The 18584-nt window shown below is 43.9% G+C and overlaps 1 protein-coding gene across 2 annotated transcripts; it reads right to left on the bottom strand.

Moving 5' to 3' along the window:
• Positions 1 to 5592: 5592 nt before the first annotated feature.
• On the bottom strand, positions 5593 to 18298 carry LOC144888262 (cilia- and flagella-associated protein 300-like). Of its 2 annotated transcripts, none has more exons than XM_078787015.1 (4): positions 17739 to 18298; positions 8800 to 8972; positions 8313 to 8379; positions 5593 to 6188 (listed from the first exon to the last, which is right to left on the bottom strand). In XM_078787015.1, the coding sequence occupies exons 2-4, from the start codon at positions 8970 to 8972 to the stop codon at positions 6060 to 6062; spliced, it is 369 nt and encodes a 122-aa protein (XP_078643141.1). In that variant the 5' UTR covers positions 17739 to 18298; the 3' UTR covers positions 5593 to 6059. The 2 variants fall into 2 exon arrangements, with proteins under 2 accessions (XP_078643141.1, XP_078643140.1); XM_078787014.1 differs by lacking the exon at positions 17739 to 18298 and adding an exon at positions 9524 to 9879.
• Between the last annotated feature and the right edge of the window lie 286 nt (positions 18299 to 18584).

The raw sequence follows: 18584 nt of genomic DNA, 5'->3' as shown, positions 1-18584 counted from the left end.
CCGAGGACCTCGAGATGCGTGAAGATCTCAAAAAGGACAACATCGGGTCGTGGCAACTGCGACGGAAGTTTAACGGTAAATCACGTGAAAAACAGGACGACGATGATAACCGACGAAACGGTCGTTAACGGCAACTCCAACAAACCTGAAAAAGAACGCATTAACGAACACTTTGAATTATCAACATCGAGTTGCCTTTCCCGCTTTAATTACTAAATGAGCACAAATTGAACAGACACCGATTTACGACATTTTCAGGACCTTTCCTCGAATGTCTGGTGAATATTTAAAATAATGTTCCATCTTGATAAATGCGAACGAATAAAACGACCACAAATCCTTCCCTGCGCTCGTTTGAAAAGAACGTTTAATACCTGTCGCTGTTGATTGGTCGAAACAACATGATGGCGTTTGCTTTTAAAATAACAATGATATTAATACCTGCACGTAATAATACAATCATGTTCCCTGATATTGTTGTGCAAGAATCTTTGACGCACAGCAAAGCCTGCGTGCGCTATGGTAGCCAACCTATGGCTGCTCTGTCCGAACGGTATCAAGTACCGGGATTAGCACCTGAATACCATTTTAAAAGTCTTTGCTATGACTCGGCTGGTTATAGGCCGGGTTCGACCCACGAACTTCCAAGAGTACCGGAGTCGGGGCAAGTATTCTAACCGTTAACCGATCGTCAGTGGTCGGATCTGGATTCGGATCTTCACCAAAATCGAATCGATTCGTCTTTGTCACACATCCAACCTGTCCACCCATTATCGTCCGAATCCGTCCCCAAGGTGGGTAGTTTGATGGCTCATTCGAAGGTGGCTACTTTGAGATATTAGGATCGTGAGTTCAAGCCCTGTCATACCGTTGAATTAACACCAGGTGGGTTGACTCAGCTTGACATCCTTCCGAGGTCTGCAAAATGAGTACCAGCTCGCTGGGATGAATGAGCCATTCAGGTATCCTACGTCGGAGTGGCGACCATTCCAGGATTGTTCCCAATAGCCGAGAAACGGTCTCGGACCCCCTATAGTACGGCAGATAGGTGAAGTATTTGGGAGAATTGTGCCTTTGATCATACACGCACGAGAGTTGGCACACAGTTAGAGTATGCCTTAAGAAAGATATTTGGCTATAGGGCCATCGCAGATTTGTCCTGTGACAACAATGGCGGCCATTTTTCAAAAAAGGACAAATCTGCGATGGCCCTATAGCCAAATATCTTCCTTAGGACGAACTCTGACTGTGTGCCAAATGCCACGCTTGTATCATCAAAGGCACAATTCCTGCACCTATCTGCCATACTACCTACGCATCATCACGATACAAAAAGGAGCGGTCTTGCTCATTCCTCATGACATTATCTCAACCTGATTAGATCACGGCTGTGATTGGCTGAATTATGTTGCCATGACAACCATCTCGCTAACTTGGCTTGTGTACGCAATATTTCAAAAACGGTTCGACATGTAGCTTTCGTATTACACACGTATTCCTCATACCATCCAAAAGGCAGAGTACCTGGAGCATTAGCTCCTTGTTTGTTGAGATATTGTGCTGTTCAGCCTGTACCTGTCACTCGATCGTAAAGAATCGTTTTTTAAAAATCCTGCTCACAGACAGACAAAGAGGGGTGAAAACATGACCTCTGCCCACCTTAGGTGGCATCGGTAACAAGTAATCGCGAAGCGAAAAGCGCGGTTAAGCATTCAAGTACGTAAGTGTGCCGTGTGCTGTACTTCATACGTGTCTGCATTTTAAAAATTCATTTTCTCGCCAATTGTTGGTCCGATTGACATGAAATTTTACCATAGGAGCGCCTCCTCCTGTAGAATATTTTTATTCATAATTATGACGTCATAGGTCACGGTACGGACGCCATCTTGGAAAAACGTTACACCTCGATATCTCCAAAACCGCTCAATGGAAAAAATTGATACATGGTTCATTGTCAAGTACTCACCATGGGGAATAAGATATGTTGATGGTGATGTCATCGGTGCTTTAATTATGACGTCATAATTCAACAAGTACAACACTTGATCTGATCAGTATGAATAAAAAAAATTCCTCTGCAATTGTTAGATCGATGGACACAAAATTATCAGAATATGTGCGGCTCCTCCTGCAGAATTTTTTAATGATAATTATAACGTCATAGGTCACGTGGTACAAACGCCATCTTGGAAAATCGAGAAAAGTGGCACCTCTATATCTCCGAAAACGCTTCATGGAATTTTTTTTTAAATGGCTCATTGTAAAGAACTCCATATGGGGAATAGGTGTTGTTAACGATGATGTCATTGATGCCATAATTATGACGTCATAATTCGACAGGGACAACGCTTAGTCTGATCAGTTTGAAATGTATTGGGCGTGATCTATGCAACAATTATATTAAAGAATATAAATTTATGATGTAATCGCTCACATGGTCTGGCAGCCACATTGGATCAAAGAAAAAAAATGTTCAAAAACAGAAGAGTTGGCTCGCAACAAGTTGACTGCGCAGGGTAAGTATTCTATGAATACCATCTAGTTACATAAAAGCAATCAATCTATTTGCTCGAGAAAGTAATCAATATACTGAGTACTGTACGTACTATTAATATCACGTCTTCTCTTCCAGTTATAAGGGGTGAGGTCCAATGGCGCCAAACTTCTGTAATGCCTTGATTAGGTACGTATTGGGCACGGCCAGGCTATGGCAGGACACTCCTCGTCTCTGCCTTTCACCTAAATGTTTAAAAGAACGGAGCTTTTCATTTCCTCGGCATACACTACCCGTCAAAAGTTTTAGATTACCTCAATTTTTTGACCAGTGTTAAGCTGCACCTCAAACCTGCAACTCGAAGTCTTCTCTTCACAGTTGAAACTTAGACTTGCTTACTTCGATCAGTGTTAAGCTGTGCTTGAAGCTGTTGTCCTGTGAGCCGCCTATCACGCAAGCTGTTGACTCTCAGAAACTTGTCTTCTGATTCTGTTGTGGCTTTGGGTCTGCCAGACCTCTTCCTGTCCGAGTTTCCTCCAGTTTCCAATATACTACTTCCCGCTGTGCAACATTGTCCAAATAATGCTTGAGGGTGTAATAACAGTCTGTTCCAATACTGCTTTCATACAGACAGGGGGTTTGTAATGAAGTAATCAGTAGAGGTTGGGACACCTGTAAGAATTGTTTGCACCAACTTTCAAGGCTTAATTTACTTACATTGCTGCAGAACAGCTGTAAGTTGTTAACCCATTACTTGTTCCCTGAAGAAGGCCTTTTTCTTACAATATAACTGTGCAATTTACATTATTTCCCCGTTTTTGCTAACCTAAACTTCTTTTTTTAACCTCGAGCAGTTTACTGCTTACCTTTGTACCATTTCAGGTTATTCACTGGACATTAAACTGTGTAAATTTCAACAAAAACTGCAAAAATTGAGGTGTTCTAAAACTTTTGACTGGTAGTGTAGTTCTGATGGCTAACCTGTGGATCAACAACAAAAAATGATTCTTGGAAGATCCTGCCCTATGTGTGGGAATAGCCAGCATCACAAGTTGGTGATTGCAGTTTTTGCCACATATGCCCATGTACCAATACACAAACCTTCCTTATTTCCTTTTCTTTTTGCATCACAAACCTTCCTGTGAGTTCCCTGCATCCACCACCATTGGTTTCGTTGAAATCCAATAGTCCGTTCTCAAGTTATAGCACGACAGACAGACAGAGAGCAGACAAAGCTCCTTCGATTAATATAGACGTCATAAGTGATTAAATAAATCCACATTTAATATTTTTTGGAAAAAATATCCTTGATAGATTACAACTGAATTTGATAGATTTTGAATTTGATAGATTTTGGTAGATTTGTGGCCCTGAATGGGTTTCTCTCATTTCCTCTTCCTGTTCAGGCTGGAGTTCCCCAAGGCAGTGTTCTGGGACCTGTGCTATTTCTGGTCTTCATCAATGATCTCTCTGCCTCTCTGGAAAATCCTCTCTATCTCTTTGCTGATGACTCCACTCTCTGCCGCTCCATACCTCATCCCTCAGTTCGGCAGTCTGCAGCCTGCTCACTCTCTGCAGACCTGGACAAAATCACAGACTGGTCAAACAAGTGGAACATGTCTTTCAATCCAGACAAATCTCACACTCTTACTATGTCTCGCCGAAAAGACAGACTGGACAACCCTCCCATCTACTTTCTCAACAACCCACTCCAAGAGGTTCTGTCACTTAAGCTTTTGGGTCTCACTATCTGCCATGATCTTTCCTGGGAAAACCACATTTCCAATCTGGCCTCCAAAGCCAGTCGCCGACTGAGCATCATGCGTCGTGCGAAGTCCTTCCTTGGCACATCTGAGCTCCTCACCACATACAAGGCTTTCATCCGCAGCTCAATGGAAGTGTTCTCCCCTCTGGGCCGGTGCTCCTGCCTCACACCTAGCTCGAATTCACGCTGTTGAAACCAAAGCATTCAGAATCATTGGAATCTCCCGCGATGAAGTTAACTCCGAGGGCCATTCACTCACTCACCGCAGGCAGGTTGGTGGTCTTTCTGTCTTCTACCGACTCCTCTCCGGCCTTGCTCCCCGAGCTCTCTCAGGGCTCTATCCCCCAAATATTTCTGCAGGTCGCACAAGATCTGCCTGCAACCGTCTTATGGTTAAACTGCCAAAATCTAGGCTCGCTGCTCACCTTCACTCTTTCATTCCTCTTTTATCCCACCTCTGGAACAAACTCCCTCACTCTCTTCAATCCCTCTCCTCCCTCCAGATTTTTAAAACAGCTGTTCACCACCATCTCTTATCTTCCCCCATCCAAAACCTTGATCTTTTCTACCCCCGTTAATTCATTCCAGATCCACTTTTCTGAAATTCCGACTCCTTTCCTGGAAGTCCTAGCTGTGTCCATGTGTTTTATACCTCTCCCACCACTCTCCCCACCCCCTTCCCACGCCTCCCACCCCCCAAGTCCTCTCCCTCCCACAGATCTCCCGATGTCCCTGTTCTCTACTTTTGTGCTTGTGTGCTTCCCTTTCTCTCCCCATCTTGTCTCCCGCTCCCTTTATTGTATGTTTTATATGTCCGGTTATTTTTTTTTTTGGTGATTAATGTTAGCTCTTACACGAGCCTCGATTTTGTATTAAAAACAAAAAACAAAAAAAAACTGTGGTGAACAGTATCATCATGAACATACTGAAGTTGCAACCACGTGAGAATATGTGTCGTGTACAACTGCGTGAGCACCATTTACAAAGGGTGTGAGCAGCATGATTGAGACGTTTTAAACAAGTAAAGTCACAGGTAATTAATTGTTTCAAGGGCTATCGACATAGCCTGGAGATATGCACACTCGTCTCAAATGTCCAGCATGGATTTGAACCTCGAGCCAACTATAAACCGTCACCCTGGTGCTCTGAATGAAGGGCGAGACATCATTGCGTGCGCCGGCCTACATCGGATTGACGGTGTGTAAGCTTGATCAGCACACCCTGCCAATTTGTCACATATCACCACCATAGGTGTTTTCATCTTCTCAGAAGACGTTCACTGCTTTCGGACAGCATTCAAATTTTCATTTCTGAGAATAATATGAATCATGGCCAGAAGTGGAAACAGTTTAATGAACATGAATCGAGCAAAGATACAGAAGTGAAGTGCAGTATAACAAACCAAATTTCATCATTAAATATATATTTTCTGACATAAAACAAAAATACAATTAAGTAGCAGAAAATGTTTTTTAGCAAGTGCAAATTTTAATCGAGTTTGGAGTGAAACAAGAAAGAAGAAGAGTTATAGATTTAATAATTCAGAGCCTCCCTAGGTCATATAGATCACAGTAGATCTGACATACAGACCAATTATAATAGTCTCTTTTGTCCCTTCGGAATGGGAAAATGTAACAATTGTGGAACTTCTTCAATGGTTTTAACCGGGTGAAGAACTCGGGTTTGTAGATAGTTTCAACTCTATCATTTGTTTTGGCTTTAACACCCGGTAACTTCAATCTGTTGGCAATATTGTTAGCGTTAACTCAAATATTCTCACCGCCAACCCAAGGTAACATATTACCAACCGGTTTTAGTCCCGTAACAATGGTAGAGTACAGTTGCTTGATGTTTGCTTGGATCAAGTATGAGGTAAGCAAAGTTTTGTTCATGCTCACGTGGAGATGGATAGCAACTTCCATGTTTGTCCTGCAAAAAGATTTCATCACATGGAATGATTACAACGGTGTTAGAGATAGTGGAGGTCATAAGCATATAAAAGTTGTTGGAAATCCATAATGGTGTTTCGAAAGGGGAAATAGACCCAGTGGTGCCCATCTCCTCTGCGGACCAGGGTTCTGAGCAGCTACGGGAATCGAACCCGCAATAGTAAATGCAACGAGGTTTCAGCAATTGCACCACCATGAGTCTCAATTTTTAGCTCACCTGGAACTAAGTTCAGATGAGCTTATGCGATGGCACCTCGTCCGTCCGTCCAGTCCGTAAACACTTGCAACATCTTCTCCGAAACCGCTGATGGGATTGTGACCAAACTTGGCACAAATAAAATTATTATGTTTTGACTAAAGTTTGCTCACGACGTTAAAAAGAAAAGTCCTCCCCTTTGGGGGTGTATGTGGGAGGGGGTTGCCCCCCCAAAATAGGTATTTCCTTTCCTTTTCGATGAAACTCGACCACAACCTTCATTACCCATGATGTACCAAAGTTTGTTAAAATAATTTTTTAAAAATCGGGATCTAAGGTAGACTATGGGGGAGGGGGGTAAGGTGGAGGACAGGTGAACCTGCCCCACAAACATAGGTATCTTTTGTTTGTTTGTTTAAAGTCTTATGATTATGTTAGTATGATTCTACCTGCTGCCCTGCCTTCTAGCAACCATTGAAATTGATTTAAAATACCTTTAGTCAGTGTAGTATACTGTTTATTCTACCAGCTGAGCACCCAGGGGTATTGCACGTACACTACATGACCAAAAGTATGTGGACACCCGAACATCGAACATCTCATTTCAAAATCATGGGCATTAATATGGAGTTGGTCCCCCCCCCGCCCCCCTCGCCCTCCCCTCTTTGCTGCTATAACAGCCTCCACTCTTCTGGGAAGGCTTTCCACTAGTTGTTGGAACATTGCTGTTGGGATTTGCTTCCATTCTGCCACAAGAGCATTAGTGAGGTCGGGCACTGATGTTGGGCGATTAGGCCCGGCTCGCTGTCGGCATTCCAATTCATCCCAAAGGTGTTTGATGGGGTTGTGGTCAGGGCTATGTGCAGGCCAATCAAGTTCTTCCACACCGATCTCAACAAACCATTTCTGTATGGACCTCGCTTTGTGCAAGGGGGCATTGTCATGCTGAAACAGGAAAGAGCCTTCCCCAAACTGTTGCCACAAAGTTGGAAGCACACAATTGTCTAGAACGTCATTGTATCCTGCAGCGTGAAGATTTCCCTTCACTGGAACTAAGTGGCCAAGCCGGAACCACGAAAAACAGCCCCAGCCCATTATTCCTCCTCTAACAAACTTTACAGTTGGCACTATGCATTCAGGCAGTTGCGTTCTCCTGACATCCGACAAACCCAGATTCATCCGTTAGACTGCCAGATGGTGAATTGTGATTCATCACTCCAGAGAACGCGTTTCCACTGCTCCAGAGTCCAATGGCAGTGAGCTTTACACCACTCCAGCCGACGCTTGCATTGCCCATGGTGATCTTAGGCTTGTGTGCGGCTGCTCGGCCATGGAAACCCATTTCATGAAGCTGCCGACGAACAGTTTTTGTGCTGGCGGTGCTTCCAGAGGCAGTTTGGAACTCGGTAGTGAGTGTTGCAACTGAAGGCAGACAATTTCAACGCGCTCCACGCTTCAGCACTCGGCGGTCCCTTTCTGTGATCTTGTGTGGCCCATCACTTCGCAGCTGAGCTGTTGTTGCTCCTAGACGTTTCCACTTCACAATAACAGCACTTAACATTTGACAGGGCAGAAATTTTACAAACTGACTTGTTGGAAAGGTGGCATCCAATGACGGTGCCACGTTGAAAGTCACTGAGATCGTCAGTCCGGCCCATTCAACTGACATTGTTTGTCTATGGAGATTGCATGGCTGTGTGCTTGATCATATATACCTGTCAGGAATAGGTGTGGCTGAAACAGCCGAATCCACTAATTATAAGAGGTGTCCGCATACTTTTGGTCATGTTGTGTATGTTTATTATTATTATTATAGATTTGTTAGGTTTTGTATACCGTAGTTCTACGGACATCCTTTTCGTGATTATAGTGCTTATCAAGAATGTGTTGCTTTCATTCGATACTTACGTAAGCAGTAATTCGATATACAGCAGATGTAATCCGTATTGACTTGGTATCTGAATCCTTCACAACACTGTAAGGAATAAAATACAGTGAAATATTTTCTCCATTCTGCAATTATCTGAAAATCCCCAAATAATACAGGTGACAACTTGTCACTTCAAGCCTCCTCACCCTCCTCGACACCATGCTGACTACAATTGTGATCCATCACAACATCACCCACGGTGATACTCAGAGCAACTTTTGACAAACCAGATTAATGATGACCAGAACTCCCATACCGTCCATTTTCATTTCACTTCCATACTCAGCTGCCCGTGTAAGATCATTGTTTCTCAAATTAAAACAAATTACAGCACATGTTCTTTTTACTATCAGTAAAAAATAAGCTTTCTGAAATTTCTCATTTGTAACCTTGACTACATCTGGGGAAAAGACGTAAGCATGAGTTCTGTATGGGAGCTTATATATAATATTTGAAAGTGCTGACCCAATGAGTTCTTTGTAAATATCCTTGGTAATATCAAAGTAAGGATCAATGACATCTTCAAATTGACACACAACACCACCAAGGCACAGGTGGCGGAAAAGCACGTAGAGGAACTCTTTCTTCTCCCTTTCACTGTAGGTTTCCGCGAGCTCAGAATCGGGCATCAAAAGCATCTGCAGGAAGAAAACGTCATAATCGTCAGCGTCATCGTAATAATATTCAGCATCACCAACACACAATTGCAGATCCTAATTTTATCTTCATCTTTTGAAAGATTTTCATGCATTGTTTGATGCTCATGGATAAGTGAAGGACTGAAATGACTGAGTTGTGATTTTGTGGATAGTGTGGAGTCTTGAGACAGGGAAGGAGAATAAAAATGGTTAAGACTTTGAAGAGGTTCCTCATTGGGAAAAGTTGGACAAAAAGGACAAATCTAACAAGGCGAGTGAACCATTTTTGAATTTTCTTTTTTGAAGTTAAAATAAGTGAAGGGTCGGGACAGTAATGTGGGAGAAGTGGGGTGAAAATGAAAGGTATTTTGAAAAAGATGGAAGCAAGGATAAGGAAGGGAAGGATTATATATGGGAGAGGAAATGAAAGGAGGGAAGGGGGGGTGGGGGGGGAGAAGATATAATATTTTAATATATGCAATTTTTGTATATGTATATATATATATATATATATATAATATATAAATCGATGGCCGCTCATGTTGCATCACCTCTCGTAGTCTGTCTGAAATCAGAAAATCCCCACAAGGTTCATCAAGCCGTTTGACCAGTCGGCCATTGTCACGGGTGACACCAACAGCAGCCAGGCGGTCAAAGAAATTGAGGGTCACCTGGGTGCAGTACAGCTCTTCAGCAATGGCCTGCTGCACTTTACACCCTAACAAAAACAAAAATTTCTCTCACATCTGCTGTACATTTTTCTACTTTAGTCTCTTTACTTCAGGGAGCAAGCATTCATTTAACCAGGATAGCTCAGTTCGGGCACGTGGCTTTGAGCTGTCATCTGGGTTCGTTTCCCAGCATCACGATAAAGCGTCTCCCTGGTGCTGCAACAGTGAGTACGGCCGGCGTCCTTCAGATGGACATTAAGGAAGTTGCCTTGTCTACTAGCGCTTGCTTGTGAATGTTAAGTATCAAGTGGTACCTTTTGAAAGGAGTCAGCCATTTTGTTTTGGTACCATTACCAAAATCAAAAGTCCAATTTGAAAAAAAAGCTCAAGTACTCCAATTGTACCTTCATAAACTCTTACTCATCCTACCTAACCAAGGTACTCAATCACGACCAGATCCAAATCAACACTACTGTGCCCATGTAGCACCAAGACCCTCAGTCAAGACAGCCAAATCATTCATGAGCCTACCTGCTGTGGGACATGGGAATCTGAACTCAACTTCATTTGAGTAATACAAATTAAGCAGCATCTAAAACTACTGCATCTTCTAAGTCTACAAAATTAAGTTAAGTGCGACCCCTGTTAGTAGCAATTTTGAGCTATGGCGGCCATCTTGAATTTTCCATTTTTGCTTACTTTCTCATCTAATTGCATCAAGGAGGTCAACTGTCATCTGCTTGGAAATCAACCAACATCACCGCTTCACACAAAAAGGTGCAAAAACAGATCCTAGCAACTACAGACCAATCAGCCTTCTCCCAATTATCAGCAAAGTCAAGGAATCCATCATTGCTTCGGATATGAAATCTTTCCTCTTCTCCATTAGCTTGATCTCTGATCATCAATTTGGTTTCAGACCAGGTCACTCTACTCTGGACATGCTGCTTCTGCTGTCTCAACAATGGATGGAGGTCCTCAATGCCAAACAGGAAATTAGAGCTGTCTCCCTCGACATATCACGTGCCTTCGATACGGTCTGGCACCCCGCTCTGCTCACCAAACTCTCCTCCTTTGGTATCCATGGAAATCTCCACGCATGGCTGGCGGACGTCCTCTCTAGTCGTAGTCAACGTGTGGCCCTGAATGGGTTTCTCTCATCTCCTCTTCCTGTTCAGGCTGGAGTTCCCCAAGGCAGTGTTCTGGGCCCTGTGCTTTTTCTGGTCTTCATCAATGATCTCTCTGCCTCTCTTGAAAATTCTCTCTATCTCTTTGCTGATGGCTCCACTCTCTGCCACTCCATTCCTCATCCCTCAGATCGGCAGTCTGCAGCCTCCTCACTCTCTGCAGACCTGGACAAAATCACAGACTGGGCAAACAAGTGGAACATGTCTTTCAATCCTGACAAATCTCACACTCTTACGACGTCTCTCTGAAAAGACCGACTGGACAACCTTCCCATCTACTAGTGGACATCTACTAGTGAAACCACTAGTGAAACAACCGAAAAATATTTAAATGCTTTTTCAAGGTGTCATGCCTTTTTATCTATTGGCTTAGCCTGGTGTTAGCTTAGCGGTTAGGGTGCTGGCTTGGGATCCTAGGATCCTGGGTTTGAATCCCGGTTTATCGCTGAATTAACACCAGGGGGGTTGACTCAGCCTGTCATCCTTCCGAGGTCGGCAAATTGAGTACCAGGTCACTGGTAATTCCCTGTGTGTCGCAAGAGGGGACTAACAGGGTTGGCGGCAGGAAGGGCATCCGGCCATAAAACATTGCTTCAAAAAGGGGACCAGGGTGCCCCAAAAAGGCCAAACCCTGCTCTGCGGGGAAAAATGGCCTCTAAAGGTGGTTCATGCCTTTTTATCTATTATCTTTTTTTTTTCAGGAAGCGTTTCTCTTTGGCTTGAATTTGTTTTGCTTGTCCTCGTGCAATAATGTTTCTGTATCCTCACTTGGTTCAGCTAGAAATGCTTTTCATATTATTGCGCAAATTTGCTGCATTTGTCATTGGTTTGTTGTTGCTGTTGATACTTCAGTTGACTTGCATATCAGATGAACGTTTATTTATTTATTTATTTTTTGACTCGTGTTTTTTCCCCTTTTTTCTGGAATCTGGGAGAGTCCAAAGTTGTGATTTTGTTTATTATGTGGTGATAAGGTACATGTGTTTCATCGCAGGCATTCACGGAAGCGCTGGGAGCGCTTTGTACACAGTGAGAATCAACATTTGGTGAGCCCGGAGGCATTGGACTTTCTGGACAAGCTGTTGCGTTATGATCACCAGACCAGACTCCCTCCCCGTGAGGCCATGGAACATGCATACTTCTGTAAGACAACACAGCTCAAACATCCATTGTCTGTAGATGCAGCAATGTACAAATCACTTTTTCTTAAATACGACGTCCACACAGCCTCCTCTTAAATACCACTAAAGGTGGTTACACAGCAATAAGCTCCTGATCTTTTCAAAAAGGCAAACCCGTATGTTTATAAAATATATTTGAGGTTTTGTGCGAGTTTGCAAAGGTAAAATGCAATGCGCTTCAAATGAATGAATATGAAACTCAATTAAAAAACCCTCTTTTTCTATAGTATCTTCTACCGCACTATACTACCAATGGTGAAATGACAAGTCGCTGCTTTCCAGCTGAGAATTGCCCAGATGTTTGGTCTGATTTGAACAGATACCTTCTGTACATGGCCTTGGAATGGATTTTGTTGCTTTCTTTCATCACGCCATGTCCAAGACGAATAAAATGTATGGAGTTCAGTGAGGAATGTTTATTTGCTGTTAGAGTAGAACCCCCATCATGGTAATGAAGACCCGTGTAATCCTCAAATTCACCATGGGGAATGTTATGAAGTGAAGACTACAGGCCAAACTAACTTAACAAACCATTGAGAATTCCCTTCAGGGAAGAGAATGCCGACATTTTTGGGCAAGATACTAAACTCTGTCATGACATAAAACCTTTAATAATGAGATATCGGGGTGCAAGGCAAGCATCAGTGCGATTTGGAATACCACGCAAGAGAAAAGGACACAGACACGGTGCAAAAATAGGGTGTATTCTGGGCCTAAAAATGTTGAAATGGGATTGGTGGAATGCCACGCCTTGGAGCACATTGTTGAAGTGTGATGGAGGATCTGCGGGATTCTGGGATGCCAGTTACAGGCTTGATAAAACTGAATGATAGACTGAATAAAATAAAATAATATCGTCAATCCCACCTCAAACTTGTAAAAACAATTTTTCCATTTCATTTATTATTTTGCAGGTAGCTCAATCGAGACATGCATTGTGCCCCTGCAGGATTGCAAAAAAGTGAACCAAATCACGATTGAGTAGCTCTCATGGCGCAAAGATTATCATCATTAGCTGTCCTATGACAGGATAAGGCCAATTCGTGAAATCATTGAGTTACAAAAAATAATTCCAAATAGTAGAAGGGGTTAAACAGAATAAGTCACCGATCATTGATTTGGGTTAAAAGGGCGATTCATATTGTTACATTTGTGGGGGTAGGGAAGAAATACCATAATGGAGATAGGAATGTATAGGTTTTAGCTTGGACCTTGGACGTGAAGAAGAACCCAGATGTAATAAGTAGGGAACCTGTCAGGTTAAGTGTTTGCATGTCGCCATAAGGGGCGTGGTTTTTGTGTTAACAAGACAGGGCTTAAGATTAATTCCCGTGTGTAAATGCTTCCTGTGATTTTCCCTTCCGGTTTTACATTCACTTGGTCCCTTAAACCACAACAACCGACATTGCCAATAGAGACTACACTCTGCCCCGACAACTCGTAACGAGAGACCACACCCCGAGAGTCGAGATTGGTCCAGGGGACATGGAGTGGTGTTGACGAAGCTCGGCGATTGGTCAGGGGTGATTTCAGAGGTCGAATGTTTGAGAGAGAAGAAGACGACATCTCCCCTTGCTCGCTCTCTTAGTTATTCGTCGCGTGAGGGAACGGCTGCGTTTTCGTGCCCGGGCACGCTGTGGAGTGATTTTGGAGCCTTTGTGAACTGTTGGCACTATCAAGGAATAGATTGTCGCAGCCGTCGAAGAGGAGCCAGAAAGCGACGCTTCGTGGGGCTTGTGGCGGTTCAAACGGAGTGGGACTTGACGGAAGAGCGATTCGGCGCCATCTTACTCCCGCCGACGATCGGGCCATTGGCCGAACTGTGGGACCCGTTCCACGGCCACCAGGCATCCCACAGCCCTTTTTGAGGCCGGAGCTGAGTACCGGCCGACGAACGAAGTTTTTTTTTTTTTTTTTTTTGTATACAAGATCGAGGCTCGTGAAAGAGCGAACATTAATCACACAGAAAGACAAACAGACACATAAAACAAATAACATCGGGAGTGGTAGACAAGATGGGGAGAGAGGGGGAAGGACACAAACACAACATTTGAGAGCAGGGACCGAGAGACATGGAGACATCGAGAGATCTGTGGGAGGGAGAGGGCTTTGGGGGGAGGCATGTGAAGGGGGGGGGGGGGGGTGGGAGAGGTATAAACATATGGACACTGCCAGGACTTCCAGGAAAGAAGTTGGAATTTCAAACAAGGTGGATCTGGGGTGAATTAGTGGGGGTAGAAAAGATCAAGGTTTTGGATGGGGGAAGATAAGAGATGGTGGTGAACAGCTGTTTTAAAGACCTGGAGGGAGGAGTGGTATTGAAGGGAGTGTGGGAGTTTGTTCCAGAGGCGGGAGAAAAGAGGAATGAAAGAGTGAAGGTGAGCAGAGAGCCGAGATTTCGGCAGTTTAACCATCAGAGGGTTGCTGGCAGATCTTGTGCGACCTGTAGGAATATTTGGGGGACAGAGCACAGAGAGAGCTGGGGGAGCAAGGCCGGAGAGGAGTCGGTAGAAGACAGAAAGACCACCTACCTGCCTGCGGTGAGCGAGTGAAAGGCCCTCAGAGATAGCTTCATCGCGGGAGATTCCAAGGATTTTGAAAGCTTTGGATTCAACAGCGTGAAGCCGAGCCAGGTGTGAGGCAGGAGCACCAGCCCTTAGGGGAGAACAGTATTCCATTGAGCTGCGGATGAAAGCCTTGTATGTGGTGAGGAGCTCAGGTGTGCCGAGGAAGGACTTCGCACGACGGAGGATGCCCAGTCGGCGACTGGCTTTGGAGGCCAGCTTGGAAATGTGGTTTTCCCAAGAAAGATCATGGCAGATAGTGAGACCCAAAAGCTTGAGCGACAGAACTTCTTGGAGAGGATTGTTGAGAAAGTAGATGGGAGGGTTGTCCAGTCGATCTTTTCGGAGAGACATAGTAAGAGAGTGAGATTTGTCAGGATTGAAAGACACTAGGGCATGCCCGTACGATATCTATATCTAAAATTATATCCCCCCCCTCTATTTACATGAAATGGTTTGGTCCAAAGCGAACGGCTTGCGAGTACGGTGACAATCCCCCCCCCCCCCCCTCTATTTACATGAAATGGTTTGGTCCAAAGCGAACGGCTTCGGAGTTTGGTAAAGAAATCGCCATAGCGTGCCCAAACGCGCAGGAAAGCGAAAGAATCGCAAATTTAAGGAAATGCCCGTACTTCCGTAAGGAAGAGAAAAGAAATGAAAAGGAAAAACATTCCAAACCGCGAGGGAAAACAACACGGCACGTCGACACAACAACGTGTCCTGTGATTGGCCGTACGTAGCTGCCCCCCAAAAAAAGCTTTCACCGTCCGGCGACTGAATTTAAGGGGAAAAATAAAACGCTCTTCGCTTAAAACAACGCCCTTCGCTCTGACTGAATTGGGACAATGTTTTTATGTTTTTAATTGAATTACTATCCGTAATGGCGCACGCTCTCACGGGAGCTCCGGAAGGTCGTATATCGCAGTTACGATGAATCGCAAATTAGTTTTTATTAGTTTTAAAACATAGTTTAACGCCAACATAGCGCCAACATAGTTTGCAAACGTGAAATAAATGAATGCGCTCTCAAATGTGCCGTCCGAGGCAGAGTCTGTTCGCCACGTTCGGCACACGTGATAGCTCGCTGCTCTCTGATTGGTTGAATCGTTTTTTGGACATAGCTCGGTAACTGCTTGTCCGATTAATTTCAAACCTTGAAAAGGCACATCCTCGGGTCCCCAGCAATATACCTGGCAAGTTTCAAGTATATCGGACCGGTAGTTGTCGAGAAACAGCGGTCACAGACAAACATACATACAAACATACAAACATACAAACATACAAACATACAAACATACAAACATACAAACATACACACAGAGATTGCTGGAATTATAGATAGATTAATTTCAAACCTTGAAAAGGCACATCCTCGGGTCCCCAGCAATATACCTGGCAAGTTTCAAGTATATCGGACCGGTAGTTGTCGAGAAACAGCGGTCACAGACAAACATACATACAAACATACAAACATACAAACATATAAACATACAAACATACAAACATACACACAGAGATTGCTGGAATTATAGATAGATGCATATTCTCGGGCACCGTTGGTCCGATTGACACAAAAATTTCACCATCGGAGGGCGTCCGCCTGTACAATTTGTCGTAATTATGATGTCATAGGTCATGTGGTATGGACATGGCCATCTTGGAAAAACGTTGCACCTCTATCTCCGAACCCGCTCCATGGAAAAAATTTAAGCTTGGTGCATTGTCAAGTACTCCCCATGGAGAATAAGTGTTGATGATTATGGCATCAGTGCCTTCTTTATGATATCGTAATTTGACAAGTACAACGCTTGATCCGATCAGTATGAAAAAAAATTCTCTACAACTGTTGCTTGGTCGAAATTTTCACCATAGGAGCGAGCGCCTCTTCCTTTAGAATTGTTTAATGATTATGATGTCATAGGTCATGTGGTACAGGCACCATCTTTGAAAAAACAAAAAACCGTTGCACCTCTGTCTCCGAAACTGCTCCATGGGAAAAATTTAAACGTGACTCATTGTAAAGAACTCTGCATGGGGAATAAGTGTTGGTAATGATGACGTCATTGGTGCCTTATATGACATCATAATTCGACAAGTACAACACTTTATCTGATCAGTTTGAAATTGATTGAGCGTTAGCTATACAACAATTATATTAGAGAATGTGAATTTATGATGTCATTGGTCTCGTGGTCTGACAGCCATATTGGTTCAAATGAAAAAACCCTTTAAAAAAACCAGAGTTGGCTCACACCAAGTTGACTACGTGGGGTAAGTACTAAGTATTCTATGAATACTATGTCGTTTCCATAATGCATTTCTGTGATTGTATTTCCTTTAATGTAAAGCACACCCCTCTATATAACCTACATTCTGTTGCTCTTGATCATCTTCCATCTTTGCCCGTATTTTGGGAGATTACGGAGACTTTGCTATATTGTCGTGCGTACTGAGCCTAAAATTTGACTTTGCCATCAAAGGACAATTTAATACATTTTGGTCAACGATGTGCATACAATGTTGTCGGGGTTGATTGAAAAAAAATTTAAATCGAGGGTTTTTTTTTATTTTTATTTTTTATTTTTTGGGGGATAAATTTACTCGATTGAAGCCAAATTTTAGAGATGGCCTCCATCGACGACCTTTAAAAACGCCCACCAATTATTGCTGATTCTTTAATGAGAAGGGTGTGGGAGGGTTGTAGTATTACTTGTATCACAAATTGGCAAATGGAGCAAATGGAGAACATATTTACCCTCACCAGAGGAGGGGGAAGTATTGTATTTGTATTTGGGTTTGCCTTGTCGACACATAATGTGCTAAAGTCGGCCACAAGCTCCACCTGGTGGTGGCTCAGCCAGTATTGCACGTAATCTTTTTTTCAACCGATCACGTTTATAAAGCACGTACTACAGCAATACGTCCTACATCAATAAAATACGTGTATCTATAAAATACAAGTCTATTTTATACGTCTATAAAATACATACTTTGGGAAAGTGAATGTATACAAAAAAACCGAAACGGTCTGTCCGTCACACCAACATAAACAACCATCATAAATGCATCGTCTGCACACTGCACCAACACAATATATACCATACAAACACCCCATAAAAACAAGTCCTGGTGAAGGTCTGCAATCTAATTGCTTTCTTTTTACCGTTGTGGCAGGGATGAACTCGCCACGTGGCAGTCTGACATCATCTCAGCCCATGCTCCCACCACCCGGGACACCTGTAGCTGCCCCCGTGGCAGCTGCTGCCGGCTCCCAGCCCTGAGAAAAACGGTTCTCCTCCCCGGGGTAGGCATGCTTGGCTGGCCTCACACTCTCCCATGCACTGGGCAACGGGGTCTGGCCTGGACGAGCCGTCCCTTCTCTTCCCCAAGCTTGGCGTTCGATGACAAACATGGCCAAGTGTGGTGTTCCCATCCCAGGCACACTTTTACCTCCCCCCGTCTGTCCCAGTACAAGCATTTCGACCTCGACTTTGCCTTTGTCTAAATGGACCTTCCCGAGCCAGGCATTGCTTTTCCCAGCCTAACGGCCCTGAGCTCCATTTCTCTGACATGGTGACCTTCCTGTCCCAGCCCACAAGTCCTCAATTTAGGATATATCCCTCCCCTTCCCCACCCTCCTCAGCTGCTGTTTACAGTATGAAGGTTTGGGATTTTTCATTTCTTATGGGTCTTGCTTTTTTATAGCATTATGTAAAACATTTGTACAAAACTTGTGGCAGTACAAGTCACTTTGCCGTACCTTTGGCTGGGTTCATTGTAAAGACTGTGTCCCTCTCCCCGAGATTCGGAGCCAAGGCTTGTTGTTCTGCATCCAGGAAGGAAAGAGCGAGTCGAGTGTTTATTGTAGGTTGCCCAGGGTGCAAACGGAGCAGGATACCTATGATGTTGGCAGATGGGAACGACCCCTTCTGCTCACCGTATTGCTCACACCACCCCCCCCCCCCCCGCCCCCCTTTCCCGCAATTTCCCTTATTCTTTGTTTCTCCCT

This window comes from Myxine glutinosa, chromosome 11 (genome assembly GCF_964187855.1).
Source record: "Myxine glutinosa chromosome 11, kmMyxGlut1.1, whole genome shotgun sequence".
NCBI classification, from domain to species: Eukaryota; Metazoa; Chordata; class Myxini; order Myxiniformes; family Myxinidae; genus Myxine; species Myxine glutinosa.
The sequence above is the reverse complement of the archived record's forward strand: the minus strand, read 5'-3'. Positions and strand labels throughout refer to the sequence as shown.